The 19,722-nt window shown below is 44.8% G+C and overlaps 1 protein-coding gene across 1 annotated transcript in view; it reads right to left on the bottom strand.

Moving 5' to 3' along the window:
• Nucleotides 1–482: 482 nt before the first annotated feature.
• Nucleotides 483–19,722, bottom strand: part of LOC146859535 (CD5 antigen-like) — a 608,239-nt gene continuing 588,999 nt past the window's right edge. Inside the window, exon 6 of the mRNA XM_085650239.1 lies at nt 483–1,274. Within this exon, the coding sequence (XP_085506365.1) occupies nt 745–1,274 (530 nt within the window). The 3' untranslated portion in view covers nt 483–744. The remainder of the gene's footprint in view (nt 1,275–19,722) is intronic.

Raw genomic sequence — 19,722 nt, 5'->3', positions numbered from 1 at the left:
GAGCTCTTCCCCTCTCTCGCACTGAGGGTGTGCACTCACCCAAATAGATAAACCCACCCCATCCATAAGGGCTCAGTGATGTGAAGCACGGACTCATCCAGAACATTCCAGAGCCGGGAAGGGAGGCACAGCTATTGACATCATTTGAAGAGTTTAGCACCTACGTCATTGCAGGGTTCACTCCCAAAACAGTGCTGTCTAGTGGGCAGGATCTTGGTGGCTGGTCTCGTGTGACTGCCAACATGAGCAGGGGATTCTATCTCTTAACTAAATGGAAGTTACTGCAGGTACAAATCGCGGAAGCCACTATGTCCTGCAGGTTACAGACCCGACTATGCAGCAGGTGTTTGACCCAGGTCACTGTTCTACCACCTTAAATTTTAGTGTTGAGCATAAAATGAAGAGATCTGTAGGACTGAAAGTGAGATCCTGAGAATACTGGTGGTGAGGAGCGAGTAATGTGAACAGACTTGCAAGCCCTGTAAACTGGCACATTATTTATTTTAAAGATTCAAGTGGCAGAAAAATATATATGTTAATTGTATACATTGTTTCATGCACTTCCAACAGGTACCAGCAAACATGAGTTATTCAAATCCAAAATCCTGTGTCTTTACAAATGGAAACTGCTGCCTTGAAATACATCAACCAGTTCGGAAGATGATTTTCAGCTTTTCTTCTGCTAAGGAAGTGAATTATAGAAATGATCAAAGATATACATTGACAAGCCTGCCCCTCTACAATTTAATTCAGCTCAATAGTTGAAAGATAGTAGTTACAAACAAGAGGGTAGACCTTCTCTGTGAAGGTGGCTGTGTAGGTGAAGAGGTGCTCTTGGGTCTTAGCCTTGTAGAAGGACACCAGACCCCCCTCGTAGTCCAGGTAAACTCCAAGGGGGCTTACTAATGGCAGGCTGCTCGCAAGGGTAACAGGCAAGGTGTGAATCGAGGAAAGGAATGTATCGCTCTCCAAAACCCAGAAGCCATTCTCAGGCTCCATTAGGAAAATGTATCTATTTATAGTAGCAGACTCTGTGGCCACCCCTATGCGCCACAATGAGTAAAATTCAAGTTCAACAAAGCTGGTGGGCACAGTCAGCTCCCAGTAATGCTTCCCAGAGGTGAAGCCCACAGTTCCTCTGGCACAATCCACACACACATATGTCTCATTATTGTTGGTAATATGATTTGAACTAGTGCGGCTCGTGACTCGCTTCCCATCTGCGGAGATGTTAAGTGAAGGATCAGCTGTGTTCGGATCCAGGAACAGAGATTCTGAGGAGGAAAAGAAACGAGAAGGTTAATGTACATCAGTCAGTCTGTGCAGCTCTCAGCTCCTCCTGTCTAATCTCTCTTCCCCAGTCTAAGCCCAACAGCTTCTTTCTGTCATCTATCCTTTCATCTCTCCACAATCCCTTCAGTATGTCCATCTGCAAACCCGTCTGCCCAACTCTCTTACTTCTTTGCTGAGTTCAAATGAAAGAGATGCTTTTGAAGGACTTGTGTCCTGAAAGACCACCAGTGAGATGACAATGGGATCTGGACTTGTCCTCAGTCATGTCCTTGAAGACAAAGGGCCTCATGTATGGGATTTGAGCATAGGGCAGCATAGTAAGGTGCCTTTCTGTGCTGCCCTACTTCAGAGTGAACGGCAGGAATGCACTGTATTTTTGCAATACAGTGCATTCCTGTCCTTTCTCCCTGCACTGGCGCCATTTCATCAGCCTAGCGCTATTGTAGGCACCCATACACCATGGTGCAAGGGAGCCTGCATTGCATGCAGGGTTGTTTTTGTGCAGGAAGAGGCACTTTTCTGCGCAAAAACAATCCTACAAAGCGTTTTCCTCTTTCTATGTGTGCTGCACTATGAAGCACATATGAAGAAAATACGAGCAGAAATGAACATACTTCTCGTTACTCCTCACCTCTGGAGGCGTAAGGAATTGGACTTGCCACTTCCCCAGGTTTATATGGTTTTCTAAATTTGGGGAAGTGTCAAAGTCTATAGGTGTTGCGTGGGAATTTTCACCACAACTCCCATAGAACGCCTCCCGGCCGCAGAGTAACGCAACACAACAATTTGTGCTACATCACCTTACTCATGATTTATGAGGCCTCTCATAGTGACCCAGGGCAGCTTTGCATGTCTTCATAAATCTGACTCAAAGCCTTCCATCACGCATGTGCCACATTACTTGGCACAAAAGTGATCATTACACAGCCCCAACCTATCTCCAGTTATCCTGTGATCAAATGTGTCACTCTGCTGTTTTCCTTGTTCAGCAACAAACTTCCTCTCTTTCAAGTGAACAATGAGTTATCAAGATATCTCTGGGCACGTCCAACCTGGGCCACCTCACTACTATCTCGACTTGGCTTCACAAAGAATTCAGAATAGGAACAAAGACTGTAGAAACTAGCAGGATGAATATGTCTAGAACTTCACAAACACACTATTTTGAAACCTCTGCTGAAAGGTCTCCATTGGTTCTTGTGGAGGTCAAATATTGTAAAGTCGATTAGGGGTGTAGGTCTGCACCTAGTAATATTAACACAATAGGTCAATTTATACTCAATTTAAACCTGAGCTCAACCCCCGGTAGATGTAGCATAGAGCAGGCACGCTTACATTTGAGAACTGTGTATTAACAGCACAGAAAGAGTTGAAAACACACCACAGTAAAAATCCCAGTCCAATTTATGAAAATAGAGAACATGTTAATGAGCAAATAGACACAAAATTGACAAACATATGATGTAGGAAACTGTAGATAGAATTTGGTAATATTTTATTTGTTTTTGGTGCCAAAAAATGTAAAGCACCACCCGTAGATATTTAGTTGTGCAAGACCGGGTCCAAGTCAATAGTTACGTCCAACAGGGACGGAGCGCAGGTCGGATACAGGGAAGTGAGCAGTCCAGTCGAAAATGTAACTTTCTAATTCAGTCTAAGGAATGGAAGGCAAAAAATCTCAGCAGGAGAAGGTAGCAGGCTATGAGCAAAATGGGGTTCATGAAGTCAGATAGTGATCAGACACAGTTACGGTGAAGCCATTTGCTTTTGGCAGGAGGGCTAAGAGCCGCAGAAATTCAAAATCCACACCAAAGGAAGGCCACTCATAGGCTGGATATTTTTGGTGCCTTCTGCTGGTGAAGATTTCTAACTGTGTACTTCACATCATTTGCAGAAGTTAAGCTTCGTTCAGTGGAGCAAACCAGCAAGCTGAATCCGTCCAGCAGTCGCCTCTGGTTCCTTTTATAATTGTTTTGAAAATGTTTTCAACTGTTCAGCTTTGTAGATCGTGATGGGGGCACGTCCAATCTTTGCCAGCCTAGGGTCCAGGAAGTTTTGGATACCACTTGAGGGGTTAGCACTCAATCTACTAGTAGCCACCAGCAAGGAACAGGGCAAATCCAGTTGATACTGGTCAGCTGGATTTAGCAGAAACTTGGCCTCCATGCAGCTTTTTTGCTCCTCAAGGATAACAGGAGGTTAGCCAAGTAGCCCTTGAAGATCACTCATCAGTCCTGGAAACAAGTGAGAACAGGCCAAGCCCTTGGGTTAAAGTGGGTACAGACCACTTTCTGAAGTCCAGATTTCAACAGGTGTCTTTCTTCTTTTGTCTTCTACAGGTCCAGAGATGTTCCGAAGAGGGTACCCAGAGTGTTGAGACAGAATATCAAGTGACATTCATTTGAGTCAAGAATTTCGTGATAGCAAAAGTTACACAATTGATGGATGGAATGCAGAACAAATCAAAACTTTCACCCCCAATCAAGAGATCTGGGTTAAATCCATCATTCTTTTGCTCACCATACCACCCCAGTTAAGACCTGGACATATGCAAATCAGTCTTGACCCTGTGCCTCATGGGAACAGTCCAGCCCGAACTGCCAAGAATATTGTGATAGCATAATATCGAGGTAAGTAATATCGATGTCAAGAATAGAGAAAATAGATTTAGTTTGAAATATCTACATTAAAAATATTAATGTTAAAATTATAGTTGAATAGAATATCGATTTTTTTTAGAAATGGTATTTAATATGTTGTAAGTGTTCTTTATTTTATTTTAATCATTTTTTCAGCAATTGCTAGTGTTGTATATTAATTATAATGTTAATAATAATATATTTTTTTGTAAAATACATTTTTTTGTAGCAGGATGTTGGGTTTATGCAGGGTAAGGGTGGGGAGTAGTTTTAAAAAAAATGGAATTAAATGTATCATTTTAAAATTATTTTATAAGTAAATTCAAGAATGTTAACTGTTTTAGGAGCGGGAAATTGGGTAATTTCCTGTTGCGGGCACTAGGCTTACCCACACAAGTGAGGTACCATTTTTCTCGGAAGACTTTGAGGAATGTGGGATGGGTGGAATTTTGTGGATCCACACAGATCCCAGAACTTTGCACCACAGAAATGTGAGGAAAATATGATTTTTTTAAACTAAGTTTGAGGTTTGCAAGGGATTCTGGATAACAGAACCTGGTGAGAGGCACACAAGTCACCCCTTCCTGGATTCCCCTTGGTGTCTAGCTTTAAAAAATGTATAGGCTTGCTAGGTGAATGCACTGATGCAGACCTCAGCTGTGACTTTACTTACAGTAACAGGGCTGAATGATGACACACACTACTCCCAATCTCATAACATTAATATGGATGAAGATGTCTCCGTTTCACTGACTTACAACATTGTGCAGACTGCAGACAGACAAGTAGTGTCTGTGCAGTAGTGCAACTATGCAGAGCTTAGCAGCTGTAACTTTACTTACAGTACAGGCTAAATGATGAATGATGGACGACAAAGGTATGGAAGCTGATATGTATGATGGAATAGCCAGAGGAGATGGGCTAATGATAGATAGGCAGTGAGTGAGTCTTTAAACTCTGGATCAGGTCACGTGAGACTGAATGTGGGGGAGTGATTCATTTGCAGCGAACAATCGGAAAGTAATTAATTGGGCAGCATGCTGTTGGCGATTGCTGGGATTTAGTTTGTTACCAAAAATAGTGACCTGTGTTAAGGGGCTAACAATGTTTCCAAGAAACTTCCAGAGATTTGTTCACAACATGCTGTCACAACAATTTGATTTCATGTTGTTCTAATCCGATAATTATGTTTATCCCAGCTATTCAACTGTTGCCTGTTTACGGGGGTCAATACTTGTATTCTGAGTGCTCTTGCAGGCCTTATGCATTCACCGGAAGAACATCTTACGGTATGGGCTCAGGTTTAAAGGTTTCTGTGAGGAATACTATGCTTACTCTTTGTAGCCTGAGACAAGCATTTGCCTTCATTAAATAAAAGTGCATTTGGCACATGTAGTGTGACACCAGAACAACATTAAAATTAGTATATAAGCCTAAATTCCAATTTAGTTCAATCGAAAACAACTTAACAACTACAAAGTCAGAAGTAAATCTGGTGTAGCGATCAGGCAGTATTAAAAAGAATTACTTGTGTGTTTTGTAGTAAGTCTTGTTGCAGGGATTCTGCTCAGGAACAGAACTATGCTTGGGACCATAGGACATAGGTATGTAGGGACTGAGTCACCATACCACCTCCTTATCCTTGAGCCACAGTCCGACTAGATATAGTGTCTCACTAGCCCTCCTACTCATATCCAGAGGAACAAATACCACCAGCATCTACATATAAAATACCACTAGCAGCTATCACAGTTGATGCGACCAAGGCCTTTGACCGGGTAAACTAGCTTTACCTTCAAAAAATCTTAAGGCTATCCAATCTAGGGGAGAATTTTTGTAGGGCAATAGAATTATTGTATAAAAACCCTACAGCTAAAGTGTTAGTAAATGGAAATATCTCAAGAGTTTTTAATATATATCTGGGGACGAGGCAAGGGTGTCTGTTATCTCCCCTCCTTTTCAATTTATACATTGAACCCCTAGCAGAGAAGATACGAAAACATGACAGTATACTCCCTTTTAAATTTCGGTGCAAGGAGAAAAAAGTAGGACTATACGATGATGACTGAGTGGTATATACCTCAGAGCTCACCACAGCATTACCGGTAGTGTATGAGCTGGCATCACAGTTTGGGCGGATCTCAGGATGTGAGATTAATGAGAGCAAAATGATCATAATGACATGGAACATCAACTCACAACTGAAGTGTGTTAAAGAGGAAAGGAGATACCTAGGTATCAAAATTGTCCTGAAAAATGAACAAATCCCCGAAACTAACTTTCAGAAGATCAGCAAGGAAGTGGAGAAATTTCTACTTAGTTGGTCTTATCTCCCTTTAACAATTTATGGTAGAGTCAATCTTGTGAAAATGTCAATTCTCCCTAAGTTTACTTTCTTATTTCAGAATATGCCCATGGCTTTTATGGAAGAATAGCTCAGAAAGGTTCAGTCAAAAACTACCTGCTTTATTTGGGCCTCAAAAGGTGCTCGAATTTCGTGGAAAAAAACAAGAGGAGCAAAGAATCTAGTTCAACGATTTGTTCATTAGGAGAGCTTTAACTTCCCTTTTGAAGGTAAGTGTAGAGGGAATCAGTTTTGTATCCACTGGAAGGGAGTTCCAGATACTTGGGGCGATGCCAGAGAATGTTCGACGGTAGGTTTTAAGGTTCTTAAATTTCTTTGGCATGAACAGCAGTGTGCTAGTGCTCCTTGTGGACTTGAAGCCACCAGAAAGTTCCAGCTTGTTTGTCAGGTAGAGTGGGGTGTTGAAGTGTAGTGCCCTATGGGTCATACAAGCGATCTTTAGTTGTATACTTGCCTCAACGGGAAGCCAATTGAGCGATTTCATTTCCGGCGAGATGTGGTTGGTCTTCTTAGAACCCGTGAAGAGTCTAGTAGCAGCCTTCAGAGATGCTCTGATAGGGGCTAAACTGAGTTTCGACAGTCCGCATTGAGTAGCACTGCCGTATTGTAGTCTAGAGATGACAAGGGCTTGCATCGCTGATTTAAGGTCATCTTGGGGAAGGTAGGGTTTGAGTTTTCTTAGGATGCAAAGTTGGAAGTTAGCTCCTTTGGTCAATGATCTGATGTGGTCTTGCATGTTTAGGTTTTTGTCTAGCACAACTCCCAGTGATTTAGTGGAGTTAATGATGTGTGGTGAAGTTACACAGATATTTCACCACAGTTGGTGTTTGCCTAACGGGTGCAATGAGGAGGAATTCTGTCTTCAGGGCATTTAATTTGAGATGGTTGGTGGTTAGCCAGTTTAGGGTTTTGACAAGGGTTCCGTTGAGAGATTTGATGTATTCGGTGGGAAGAGATTTTCATGTAGAGTTGAGTGTCATCCGCATACATGTGATATTGGATGTTGGAGGCTTTAAAAATTACAGTCAATGGCTCAAGGAAAAGGTTAAAGAGTGTGGGAGAGAGTGAGGAACCTTGGGAGACACCAAGTGTGCAGGGACTAGGGTTGGATAAAGACTGGTTGGATTTGACTCTTTGTGCTCTGTTGTTGAGGAAAGAGGAAGACCATTTAAGGACCGTGCCTGAGAGCCCCATCCTTCGTTCTAAGAGGCAGAGTAGATTGTCATGTTTGACCATGTCGAAAGCAGATGAGAGATCGAGCAGAATTAAAAGACAGGCTTCATTTTGGTCAAGTAAAGTGAGAGCGTTGTCCACTATGTGAGTGAAGGCTGTTTCGGTGCTGTGGCCGGTACGGAAGCCCGATTGAAATAGGTCGAGAAGCTGGAATTGCTTAATGTGTTTACGTAGTTGTTCCTGAACACATTGCTGCAGAAATTTTGCCAGGGTGGTCGGTAGTTGTTCAGGTCAGCAGGGTCAGCCGAGGGTTTTTTGAGACTAGGAGCACTAGGCCGGCCTTCAGGCAGTCCGGGATCTTACCTTGAAGAAGTACGGCGTTGATGATCTTGGACCAGAGCGGTGCTAGTGAACCTATCATTTCTATGAAGAAGTTGGGGTGGAGGGGGTCATTGAAGTGATTAGAGGGTATAAGGGTTGAGAGAATATTAAGGATGGTAATGTAATTGAGGGGAGTGGATTGACTCTATGAGGCATTGTTTTTGAGGGAGAGACCATGAGGCGAGGGCGAGGGTGTGGAGACAGAGGAGTCAAGGGAGGGTGAGAGATTGAGTGCAGCAGACCTAAGATCTGATTCAATTTTATTTGTCTTTACAAGGAAGAATTCTGCAACCGCTTCGCAGTTTGGTTGCGGGTGAGAGATATGCTGAGATTGGGTAGAGGTGTTGTTGGATTGCGATTTAATGAGCTCAAAAAGTCGTTTTGGGCATTTTTTGGCTTTGTCAAGTTGGTATTTGAAGAAGTTGGCTTTCATCATTCTAATTAGTTTGTTGTATCTTCTCGTTTTGAGTCTTAGAGATTTTAGAAGCTCCGTGGAGGGAGTGGTTCTCCAATTGCGTTCAGCTAGTCTTAGGCTGCGTCTGTCCGCATTTAATCTGTCATTGAACCAAGGTTTGGAGTATTTTATGGGAATTCTTTATAGTTGAAGGGGGGCCGTATCATTCAAGGCAGATAGCATGCGTTGTTATAATGTTCTGTGAGGTTGTGAACATTGTTCATGTTTGCAGGCGTCAGAAGGGAGAAATTGCAGCGCTCTACGAGCTCATTAATGCTTATGTTATGGAGAGATCTTTTCCAGTCTTTTAGTTTTAGTGGTTGTGCTCTTTTGTGGTTCCAGCTTTCAAGTATCAGGAAGTTAATATAATGACGGTCAGACCAGTCACAGAGTAGAATGGATTTGAGATGAATGGAGTTGGGGTTGGAGATGATTAGATCCAGTGTCTGAGGGCAGTGTCAGCCCAGGTTGGAGGAGATGGTTTCCATGATTTGTTCAATTAGATGGAGGTTATCACTTAGGGGTGGGAGAAAATGTGAAGGCTGCATAGGTGTCTGTGTGTGCTAGTGATATCTATGCATGGGTATTCACAGGATGAGAGATTAGATGAAGGGGACTGTTTTGTTGTTAGAGAGTTGCAGAAGAAACAGGCTATGCCACCTCCTGTTTTCTTAACTCGGTTGAGTCTGATAATGTTGTGAATTGGGGGGACTAATAGGTCAAGGATAGGGCCAGAGGAGTCACTGAGCCATGTTTCTATGAGGATAAGGAGGTCCAGTTCTTGGGCAAGGATGAGATCAGCAAGGTCTGTGGCATGTTTCACCGCTGATCTGCAGTTAAGTAAAATGCATTTCAGGTGTGCTTTATGCATGGTGTCTGTGAGAGTGGGCTGTGTAGTGGGGATCAGCATGAGGTCATTAATGTTTATGATGTTGGCATTGAGTCTGGGGGCTCTATGAGGGTTGGGTGTGATGCTTTGATAGGATCCACATTACCAGGTTTAGGGAATGTCACTCTAGGGGCATTTAGCGGGGTTGTTTGTGAGGATCTAACAGGGACTGAGATGGCAGAATGAGGAGAGGTGTACTCAAGAGGGAGGAGAGAATATCAAGTTCTGAAAATTGATTATTGGATCCAATAGGTCTAGATGAGGCGTTAGGGTAGGGAGTGGTATTCCAAATCTGGGCAGGGGTTTTCGGCTAGATCATATGCGGGATCTCATGTGATGTCAAGTTGGAAGAAAGATGAGGGATCTCAAGTGTGGACATGTTGTAAGAGAGATCAAGGGCTAGCTCTTTGGTGGACTTAAGGAGTTTTTTGGATGACAGTTTTGAGAGTTAGAAGTTCCTGGTTTATTTTCTTGAACTTAGAAGCAGGATCTGAGTGTGGATAATGGGTCACGTGGAGGGGAGGCGGAGGCTTGTTCAGTGGGGAGGGCAGAGGGAAGACCAGGGAAGGTGAACAGGAGGGAAGGGGGAAATCCGTTAGTGGAGAGCTCCATCTCCGATGTACGGGCGCTCAAGGCGAGTGGGTGATGGAAGGGAGGATAGGAGACGGGGGGTTGCAAGAGTTCCTGTTGGAAGCCCGCTGTCGAGTGAGGGAGTTATATAGGCAAGGGCTAGTGGGAGAGGGGGTGGTGTAAGTGTCAGAGAGGTGGACGGAGCGAGAGATAACAAATGCTCTGTGATTACTGGTAAAAGTCTGGTCAAGTCATGGCACAGTGGGTGAGTTAAGGGAGTTTGGGGATGGAGAAGTTATGGTCCTGTGTGTGTTGATCAGGGTAGGAGAGGCATTACTCAGGTTGTGGTCCATTAACGGTGGATCAGGGACCTCCAGAGACGGGGTAAGGGGAAGTCCATACCTAGATTGAATAGGGGATTCGCTAGTGACCAAAGATTTTTTAAAGAGGGCAAATCTGTCATCAAAGATGTCCAGGTTGCGATCGGTGGCCTGAATTAATATAGTCCCATTGTTGTAGATGGATATAGTGGCATTTGCTCTAAAAGTGGGAGACTTCGTAGCCAAAAGTCGCAGACCGTGAGGAAATTTTGTGGCCAAGGTGATTCTGAGTAGGGAGGGGAACGTCAATCTCCACTGAAATCTTCTTTTAGTGTAGAAGATCAGGTCACTCATAATAGTACCTATTTTTGGACAGAGGTAGGGGTCAGAGATAAGGGTTTCTGGGTTGGCTTTGAGCAGTCAATGTTTCAGAGTTTTAGTCACATTTTTGGAGAGGTTGGTTGGACTTTTTAAGTCTGGAGTCCATACTGCGTAAGGGTGGTCGTGGAGGAGAGAGCTTAGTAAACGAGGTAGGATTGAGCAGGAGTCGACAGAGTGATCCACACGGGGTTGTGTCTTCATGGTGCTATCAGTTCTAGAGAGAGAACAGAATTATTGGGGAATTGGAGTCAAGCAATCGACCCAGGTATTATAGTGAGGAGCGGGGTCGGCCGTTTACAGCCTTTAATACCCGGGAGCCTCCTATTGGAGAGATCAGGTCTATGCTGGATGGTGGTCATGTGCTAGGTCCCATTACAGTGTTCCGGATAGTGTGGTGCTGGGGTCATGAGTAAGGTCAGCTATTGCACTAATGAGCATGTGGCGGCCATTTTGGAGAGAGGGTACTTGAATAGTGGTAGTGGGGTCAAACAATCTACCAGTTAATCAAGATGAGTACAGGGGGCGGCCATTTTAGAGAGAGTGAGGAATCCTTAATAGAAGACAGGGTCATGCACTCGACCGAGATGTTCCAGAGAGGCGGGGTGGCCATTTTAGAGATTTCAATAATGTAAGGAGACGGGGACCAGAAGCCCTTCATGGTGCACTTACCGCAACCTCAGCCAGTAGAGGGTAATTTTGAGGATGTGGCCAATAATATCCGATCCTCGGAGCAAGAGTAGACAGCTCTCGGAGATGCAAGTTCGTAATTACCTCAGTAGCAGAAGGCAGGAGTGATCGTGTGCACCATAGTCTCAATGCAGATGCTAGGGCCCCACAGCACCTCACGGTAATGTCCGGAAGCACGCCCGGGGGCTCAAGGAAGCATAGTTTACCGGCGTGGTGGCAGTAGTGGGCGGGGTCATCGATGGGCACAGTGCTGTCTTTGTGACCAAGGGAATAAACATGGGAAGGGGCTGGGGGCTCAGAGTCTCGACATGTGTGGGTCAGAGGGAACACAGGGAGTGGAGTTTCACAGGAATGTTCCAGGTGTCTATTCGGAATATGACCATTCAGTGTTGTGAGCGCTGACGACCTCGGTTCGCGGTGAGGGGTAGGGTCATGCTTGAGAGCATTGACCAAAAGCGGCCTCTTATGAGAAGCTGAGGGTCGGGCCGCATCTTGCTAGTCACTGAGTGATCCTCGGCCTCAGCTTCGATGTAGTGGAGCGCAGGGGGAAAAAATAAATAGCTCTGCCCCCCCAGTTAAGCTGTTCTTTAAAGTGCTCCATCTCTTCCAACAGAGCTATCTCAGTGCTGTAATTGGCCTTAAAGCCAGATTGAGTTACATGCAGTAGATTGTGAATTTCTGTATAATCCTAGAGTACCTTAGAGAGAGCCAGGAGGAGGGAGATAGGCCTTTGGTTTGCGGGAACTTTCGGGTCCTAGGACAATTTTTTATGGAGCAGCAGAATTTTTGCCTGCTTCCAAATGGACAGCACAATGCCGGTGGAGGGGGATGTGTTTATCACCTTAGTCACAGTGGGGTTTATAGTGGGGGCTAAAAATGCTAACAATTTAGCAGGACATGCATCGACCGGAGACCCAGACTTAAGGCCCTTGAGATGTGTAAGCGATTTTTCAAGTTGCACAGCCGGGAATTGTAATAGTGCCGGAGGTTGCTGGGGACCAGATTCTACGCCCAGTATCTGATATGGGGTCAAGACCTCCCCTGTATCCAAGGACTTTTGGAGGGATAGGGCCACCTGGCTGGTCCAATCAGCCGAGTGAGGAGATTCCTAAGCTGCCGCCTTCGGGGAGGTGAACGACTTCACTATGCTAAAGATCTCCTTGCCCTTATTGCTAGCGATTTCAATCTTAGCCTGCAGATCCTGCTCAACTTAACTCCACTCACCAGAGATGGCTCACTCAGGACCATTGAGAGCATCCACTCCGGAGCCCCAATGGACCTTTGCCCAAATCACATCTTCCATAGTGCAGCCACCTCCATCGTTCCGAGCTTTGCCGCACCATAAACTGCTCCATCAAGATTGCCACCCTCCACGATGACTGGAGACACTCTGAGATCAACCCATCAGCTGACCCAACAGACCTCAAGAACTTCTGGCCCATTTTCCAGCTTCTCTTCCCAGCTAAGGTAATTGAGAAGGCCATCAATGCCCAACTCTCTGAGTTCCTGGACATCTCCCAATCCGGCTTCCGGAGCAACCACAGCACCGAGATTGCACTCATCCTGGGACCCACCCCCTCAGCCTGGGATGACTCCTGGTGGCCTACTGCACTGGGAACCCCCAACACCCCCATGGACATAACCTCAGGATCATAATTGACTTCTCTCTCACAATGAATTTCCTGATCAACACTGCATCCTCATCTTGCTTCCACAGTCTCCCCACAGAATCCAGAAAGAGGGTCACCCATGCACTCATCACCAGCAGACTCGACTATGGCAACACATTCTAAGCCTGTATCACCCAGAAACTCCTCAGGAAACTACAGAACGTTCAAAACGCCACAGCCAGACTGGTCCTCAAAATCCCCCACCGCAGTCTCATTACTGCATACCTTTCAGAACTACACTGGCAACATATAATTCACCTTCAAGCTCCTCACACGTGCCTACAAAGCTCTCTACGATGCAGGATCAGCATATCTGAACCACTGCCTCTCATGCCACTTACCCACCAGACACCTTTGCTTCACCCAACTGGCCCTCGCAACCGTCCCATGGATCCACAAGCCCAAAATCAGAGGAAGATCCTTCTCCCACCTCACCACCAAGACCTGGAACAGCCTGCCTCCCCACCTCAGGCAATCCCTGTTGCTGACCCAATTCAGGAAGGATCTCAAGAGCTGGCTCTTCGACTGAACTCCTGTGCACAAGCAAATCAGCCCCCCCCCCACTCAGCACCTTGAGACCCTCATGGGTGATTATCCGCGCTATATAAACCCACGATTGACTGTTTGATAGTTTTCCTACCCATCAGTCTTCAAAATAGTCCAATAGGGGAGTTAATGTTGTTTCATTTGCTTGGTAAAAGGGACTTTCTATTAGTAGGTTCTAGTGGTTTGCTACTTCAACGATGAGGACGTAGGCTAGGGCTAATAATCTTTTTTACTTGATCTGCAAAATTACTATTTGCTGCATATTCTACACTTAAGGTAGACTTGTGTAGATTGCGTCATATACTTTGGTTAAAGTGACAGTAGCATCCTTGTATTGCTGTGTGGGGACACATTTTTAAAATTGCTTTTATCTTTGCATGCTCGAAGTCGATTATAATTTTTTGGGGGTAGTAATCATTAGTTTGTTCTTTAATTTGTGTTAGGAGCTCTATGTAAGTCATACATTTGGTATTAGATAGTAATGCGTATATAAAAGCAATATTGTTGTTGTGGTTTAGGACATATTGTTGTCCCATATATGTTGTCCCAGTTTTTGTACATTAGCAGCTGTGGCAAAGACAATCATTCTTTTTTCATGACTTTTGTTGTCATAAAGAAGGAACTATTCTTTTTTGTGTGTAATTGTGAATTCAGGTAGGATTCTGCTCCTCTAAATGTTTTTGGGGCTGGTGGTGTTTGGGAGGTGGATTTTTTGTTTTGTGCTATTTGGCATTTTAGTATTGGGATGACAGGCAACTGACCAGTTACGTGCTCTGGGACATTGGTTAAGATATCTTTTCATGTTTTCTAAAATGTCTCTGACTTCTATTTCAGTGACGTTGGGGGGTGGTTATGTTCTTTTACATTTATCACTGTGGTTTCCCTGGTTGTTGCCCTCCCATTGCAGGAATTAGAGTAGTATTTGGTACATTTCCAATGAATATGGTTAGATAATGTTCATTCCTGGCTGTAAGTGTGGCCTGTGGAACAGAGCAAAAAGTTTCCCTTTTTGAGATGATATGAATTTAGCCACTTCTGTCATTTTCTGAGCTATATATAAGCATAAATTAATAAACATAATGGCTATTACATTTTTATTACTTAAAACACTTACATATATGCTTCATTTTCGATTAAGTCCTCTGTTGTTTTTTCCTGCTTTAATGTTCTGAGTGAAATGTTATTAAAGTTGAGTTTAGTTAAGGATAGTTAGTATAGAGTTGCTTTTCTTTTTACGTTTATTTGAAATAATACTCACTATTTTGGGTGGATACTTCTGTTTATTTATTGTAGTTTGAATATTTGCAGTCGGTGAGGGCTGCAGAAAAAAGGAAAAAAGTCAGAAACCATTTATTTGTTTCATTTGTTAGGGCATTTAGCATTTAAGATTATTTAGCTACATTTTAAAATTAATTAGCAGTCATACTTATTTTATTTTATAGATTAATAGTTTATTTTCTTGCTTCAGTAATAAGCCCAGTTTGTTCTCTTTGTTGTATTTCTTTTTGGTCAGATTTGTTAATTTAAGGTGTTTAAATCTATAGAAACGTGTAAACAAATGGGCATACATTTATTTATTTTATTTGGCATGTTTTACTGCTTTTAAGTTTAGTTAGAGTATTGTTTAGAAATATTAGGTGCACTTACTTTGCATCAGGTTGTTTAAGTGTAAAAGTTCTGAAGGTCTTCAGTTGTGACAGCAATTCAGCAGCGTTTTGTCCTTCTCCAATCTTTGCAGGTTGTGAGGTAATTTTTTGTTAATTAATTGGCTTCTTTTATACTTGTTTTAATTAGTTGAATGTTTCTATTGGTTTTTGTTGTTTATGATTTTATTTCATTGGTTGTTATAGCCTCTTTTTAATTAATTTGGCAGTTATGTGTGTAGTTAGAAAACACATTTATATGTGAGCAGCTGGGATTCAAGCCTGCATTATTTTACCAGATAAATCTTTATGTTGATTAATTGAAAACCCAACACTAATACTAGGCACATATGATACAAGCTTAGAATCAGTAAGTTCTACTGAGCTTAGGGTTGGGTAAGTCATGGGTATAGCACATCCTTTCTCTAACCTCAGAGAGTTTAGTTCCCACTAGGTTAGGTAGGTTCAAAACCACACCACACTTAGGGCCCGATTCTGATGTAGGAAGGCCTCTGAATCAGCTTGGCTTTCCAGGATTCAATTCATAACCCTAGTTTCTGACCAAATTGTACACAAATCCAGAAAACCAAGTACGATGCAAAGATCGGGTACGCATCGACCAAATGGTTCTCGAACCAGATCCTGTCCGTACGACTCGTTCGTAGCTGAATCGTGCAGCGAAATTGAGCCTGATTCCGACTAAGTGAGTATGATGCGCGATTCGGACAGCTGCATCGACTCGGTCTAAGCGAGATGAAACAGCTATTGGAATCGGACTTCGATGGGCAAAGCAGGCCCCCCTTCACCCAGGGCCCTCCAAATCTGTCCTGGGGGGTGCCCATGGGTACCCCCCAATCCCAGCATGCACTGTGTGGCACCACAAGATGTACGCTTTTCCCCACCCACCCCTTTTTGCTATGAGAGCCTGTGTATGCGTTCGGTATACAGGCTCCCATAGACTTCAATAGGAGTCAGAGCAACCCGAGTCAATGCTGGCTCAGCCTCCGTATCTTTAGTGAGCCATGTTTCGGTTGGGAAGAGGATATCAGGTACCTCATCCTGGATTAAATCATAGACCTCAGCAAAGTGTTTTATGAGCGAGCGACAGTTTAGACTGAGGAATTTAAAAGTGGACGGGGAGAAGGTTTAGAGGTTACAGAAACAATGGTTCTGAAACCGCAGTGTGTGCAATGGAAGGGGCCATGTGATGGGCCCAGTTCTAATTTACACATTGACTGATCCCTCTTCTGATGGAGACCAGGTCGTCCCATGAATAGGGCTGTGTTTGGGGGTACAGACAAGCAGCATGTCTTGCGTCTGGCGTCATCCAGGCGCGGGCAAGTTCAGACAGGCTTGCCTTTGGCGCACCGATGGAGCGTCAGCGGCGCGTCCGCGCTATGGCCGGCTTAAAGTAGCTGGGAAGCACAAGTGGCTCCTTCCAGTCTAGCTCCTGATTGGTTGGAGACCGCCAATCTGTGCTGTACAAGGCCGTAACGGGAAGCGGAAAGTGAAGTTAACACACAACAGCTAAAATATTATTTGACCCCGTAAATGATAAAATCATTCAAATGCAGGCAAGAAGCAGCAGAGAAGTTGCAGGAAAGTTTCAACTATTAGCATTGAATTCTGCGCATCTGCGCTATGGCCGGCATAAAGTAGATATGGGGCACAACTGGCTCCTCCCGGTCTAGCTCCTGATTGGTTGGAGAGCGCCAATCAGTGCTGTGCATGACCGTAACGGGATGCAGGAAGTAAAGTCAACACTGTTTGAATGTTTGATTTGCTCTGCATTCTGTCCATCATCTGTGTGTCTTTTGCTTTCTAGTCCCGGACAGCACAACATTGTTGCTGCTGACCAGAGACACATTTCTGGCCTCCTGCTGCTGAGCCAAGCTTGAGCAGGGGAAGGCAGAACAATAGGTATCCTATCACAGGGAGGTGTGACCACCTCCCAGACAGGATTTAGTGTATTGGGGCTGGGTGGGAGCGCTTGCCAGTGCCACCAAGTCTGCATAAGGGGCACATTTGGTTTCCGTGTGCATAGTCCAGTTTAAACCAGTCTTGGGCGCCGTTGGCTCCCACTCTGTTGCGGAACTGGAAAAAGGACATCGGAGTAACCTCCCCCCATCCAGAGGGTCCCCTGAATTGTCCCAACACTTTCCTTAGGGTACTTAAGGGCTAACCTGAGTGTAGGTCCCTAGATTCATCATGGGACAAGATTCATATCAGACACCACTTCTTCTTTTACTGTCTGTGCACTCTGGACTTTGCTGGACATTGTTTGGGCTCGACTTCATCTTTTCTTCCAGTCTGCTGCATAATCTGTGCCTGTGCATAATACAGGAACCTTCCAAAGCCTGTGAACCATCAAAGACACCTGAAGGAATCTCCCTTGAAGTGAAGGAGTCACTTTCCTGGCACTGCAAGTAAGTTGACTGGTCTACTCGTCCTGGGCTCCTCCGGACTCCAAAAGGTTCTGCAACACCAGTGGTGGTTTTCCACAGCTCTAGAGTCCTGACCTGCCATCTCACCAAGTTTGAGGCCAGTATCCCTTGTGGGGGCTGCAATAAATGAACCCCTGTGCACTGCATCCCCTTGCAATTGCAAAGGTTTCTTGGCTTTCATCCAGCTAGATATTTGGGCTCCAAGTAGCCCCAACCTAAAGCACCTCCAGAGAACAAAGTCTTTGTCCACATCATGTGCACCGTGGCCTGCATCTTTTGGTGAGCTGCTGGGGGTCCTCTTGTGACTAAAGTGCATCCGGCCTGTGGGTCCTTTTGAGGGTCCCCTCTGTTTCTTTTGGGCTCCCTTGATTGCTTGGAGCCTGGTCTGACCCTCCTGCATGTGGTGAGTCCCCTTGACCTTTCCGGTCCCGGCGTTGAACCTTCTTCAGCTTCTGCATTGGTTTCATTTGCCAAGGCTTGTTGGTGCTCCTGACGGACATCCGCCCCTCAGCACTCAACATCCTTCATGGGACAGCTTGTGCATGGCTCCGGGTCTTCCTCAGCATCGCCTGGTCCTCACAGCTGCAGAGTCAAGTTCCTTGTCAACCATCCTGCAACACCCGACATCAGAGGGAATTCGTCTTCTAAGTCTCCTGGTTTACTCCTGAGTGACATAGACTCTGTCCCCTCTGCTTGTAGGTACCTCTCAACATGAATCAATCTTTGTATTCCACCAGACACTTTCTCCTTCCTCCACAGAGGCACTTTCCTGAAGTCCTCCTTTGGGTTCGATGGCAGTTTCTGACACCACTTCAGATGTTTGCACCTGGCTTCCTTGGTGTAGGTAACGTGGGTACTAGGGTAACCACGGGTGGGGTGGCTCACCAACATTCTGTTTTCCACAGGGTTTCTTCAGGGTCCACTGGAAAGGGTCCTTAATCCTTATGAATCCAACCGCGACTTACACGTTGAAGTGTACGGATCAGTCGTTCATGTTCACACATGCTCTCCATGAGTTCCCTATCTACTTACCTTTGTCCTGACTCGAGTCGTGGTTCTTATACCACCAAGTCTTTAATATCATCTGAGGAATTCTCCTCCTTTTTTGCTGACAAAGCCAAAGCCTTAGAAACTGAACTTAGTGCCGCCACATACTCTCTACTCCTTCCTGACCTGCCTCCTCCCCCTGTGCTGCCCCCACAGACTTCACCTAGAAATCAAGCACTCTGGACTGATTTCATACTCTATGAAGAAGACTCAGTCTGTAAAATCCTATCGACCTTAAACCCGAACAACCATTTTAATGACCCTCTCCCCCCCAACTGCCTAGCGGCCGCCGCCCGGTCCATTATTCCTAGCTGGACTGCAATAATTAACGCCTCTCTGCAGCAGGGATCCATTCCTGACTGTCTGAAAGTCGGCCAAGTCTTACCCATTTTGAAAAAGCCATTGCTGGATCCAGCTTCCCCCGACAACTTCCGACCTATCTCCAACAGCCCTCTCTTAGCTAAAGTGTTGGAGAAATGTGTACAACAGCAACTAAGTCAACACATCAACAACTTCCACCTACTTGATGACTTCTTATCTGGATTAAAACCTGTGCACAGCACCGAAACAACCATGCTCCACATTGTTGATGATGCTGTCCAAGCACTCGACCAAGGGAAAACCTGCCTCCTAATCCTCCTAAATCTATCCTCAGCCTTCGACATGGTCAACCATGTAAAACTACTCAAACGCCTCAAACTCAGGATGGAATTGGATGACTCTGTTCTAGTATGGTTCAGGTCCTTCCTCCAAAACCGATCCTAATCAACTACAACCTATCGGCTCCGTCTCCGGTCACGATTGGAGTCCCTCAAGGACCAACCCTGTCCTCTACCCTCTTCATCCTTTACCTTGAACCTCTTGTCAAAGTTCTACGCACATTAAATATGTCCTACCACATGTATGCTGACGACACTCAGATCTACATCAAAACCTCATCCCTCGAGTAGATTCTCTCCTTGAATAAGGCCCTGAAAGTGACTGTCCAATGGCTCGCCTCCAATCAACTCAAACTCAACACAAAGAAAACTGAATTTCTCCTAATTTCCCCCCAAAAAAACAATCCCAAGATGCAGAGATGTATTAAGGCTATCACAGCCTTAGATTACCCACCGACCATCGTGGACTCAGCCAAATCTCTGGGAATTACCCTGGACAGCAATTTGAACATGCGGGACAACATCAACGCGATGGCCAAATCAGCCAGGTTCCACCTGGGC

The sequence above is a fragment of the Triturus cristatus genome, chromosome 3_2 (genome assembly GCF_964204655.1).
Source record: "Triturus cristatus chromosome 3_2, aTriCri1.1, whole genome shotgun sequence".
NCBI classification, from domain to species: domain Eukaryota; kingdom Metazoa; phylum Chordata; class Amphibia; order Caudata; family Salamandridae; genus Triturus; species Triturus cristatus.
The sequence above is the reverse complement of the archived record's forward strand: the minus strand, read 5'-3'. Positions and strand labels throughout refer to the sequence as shown.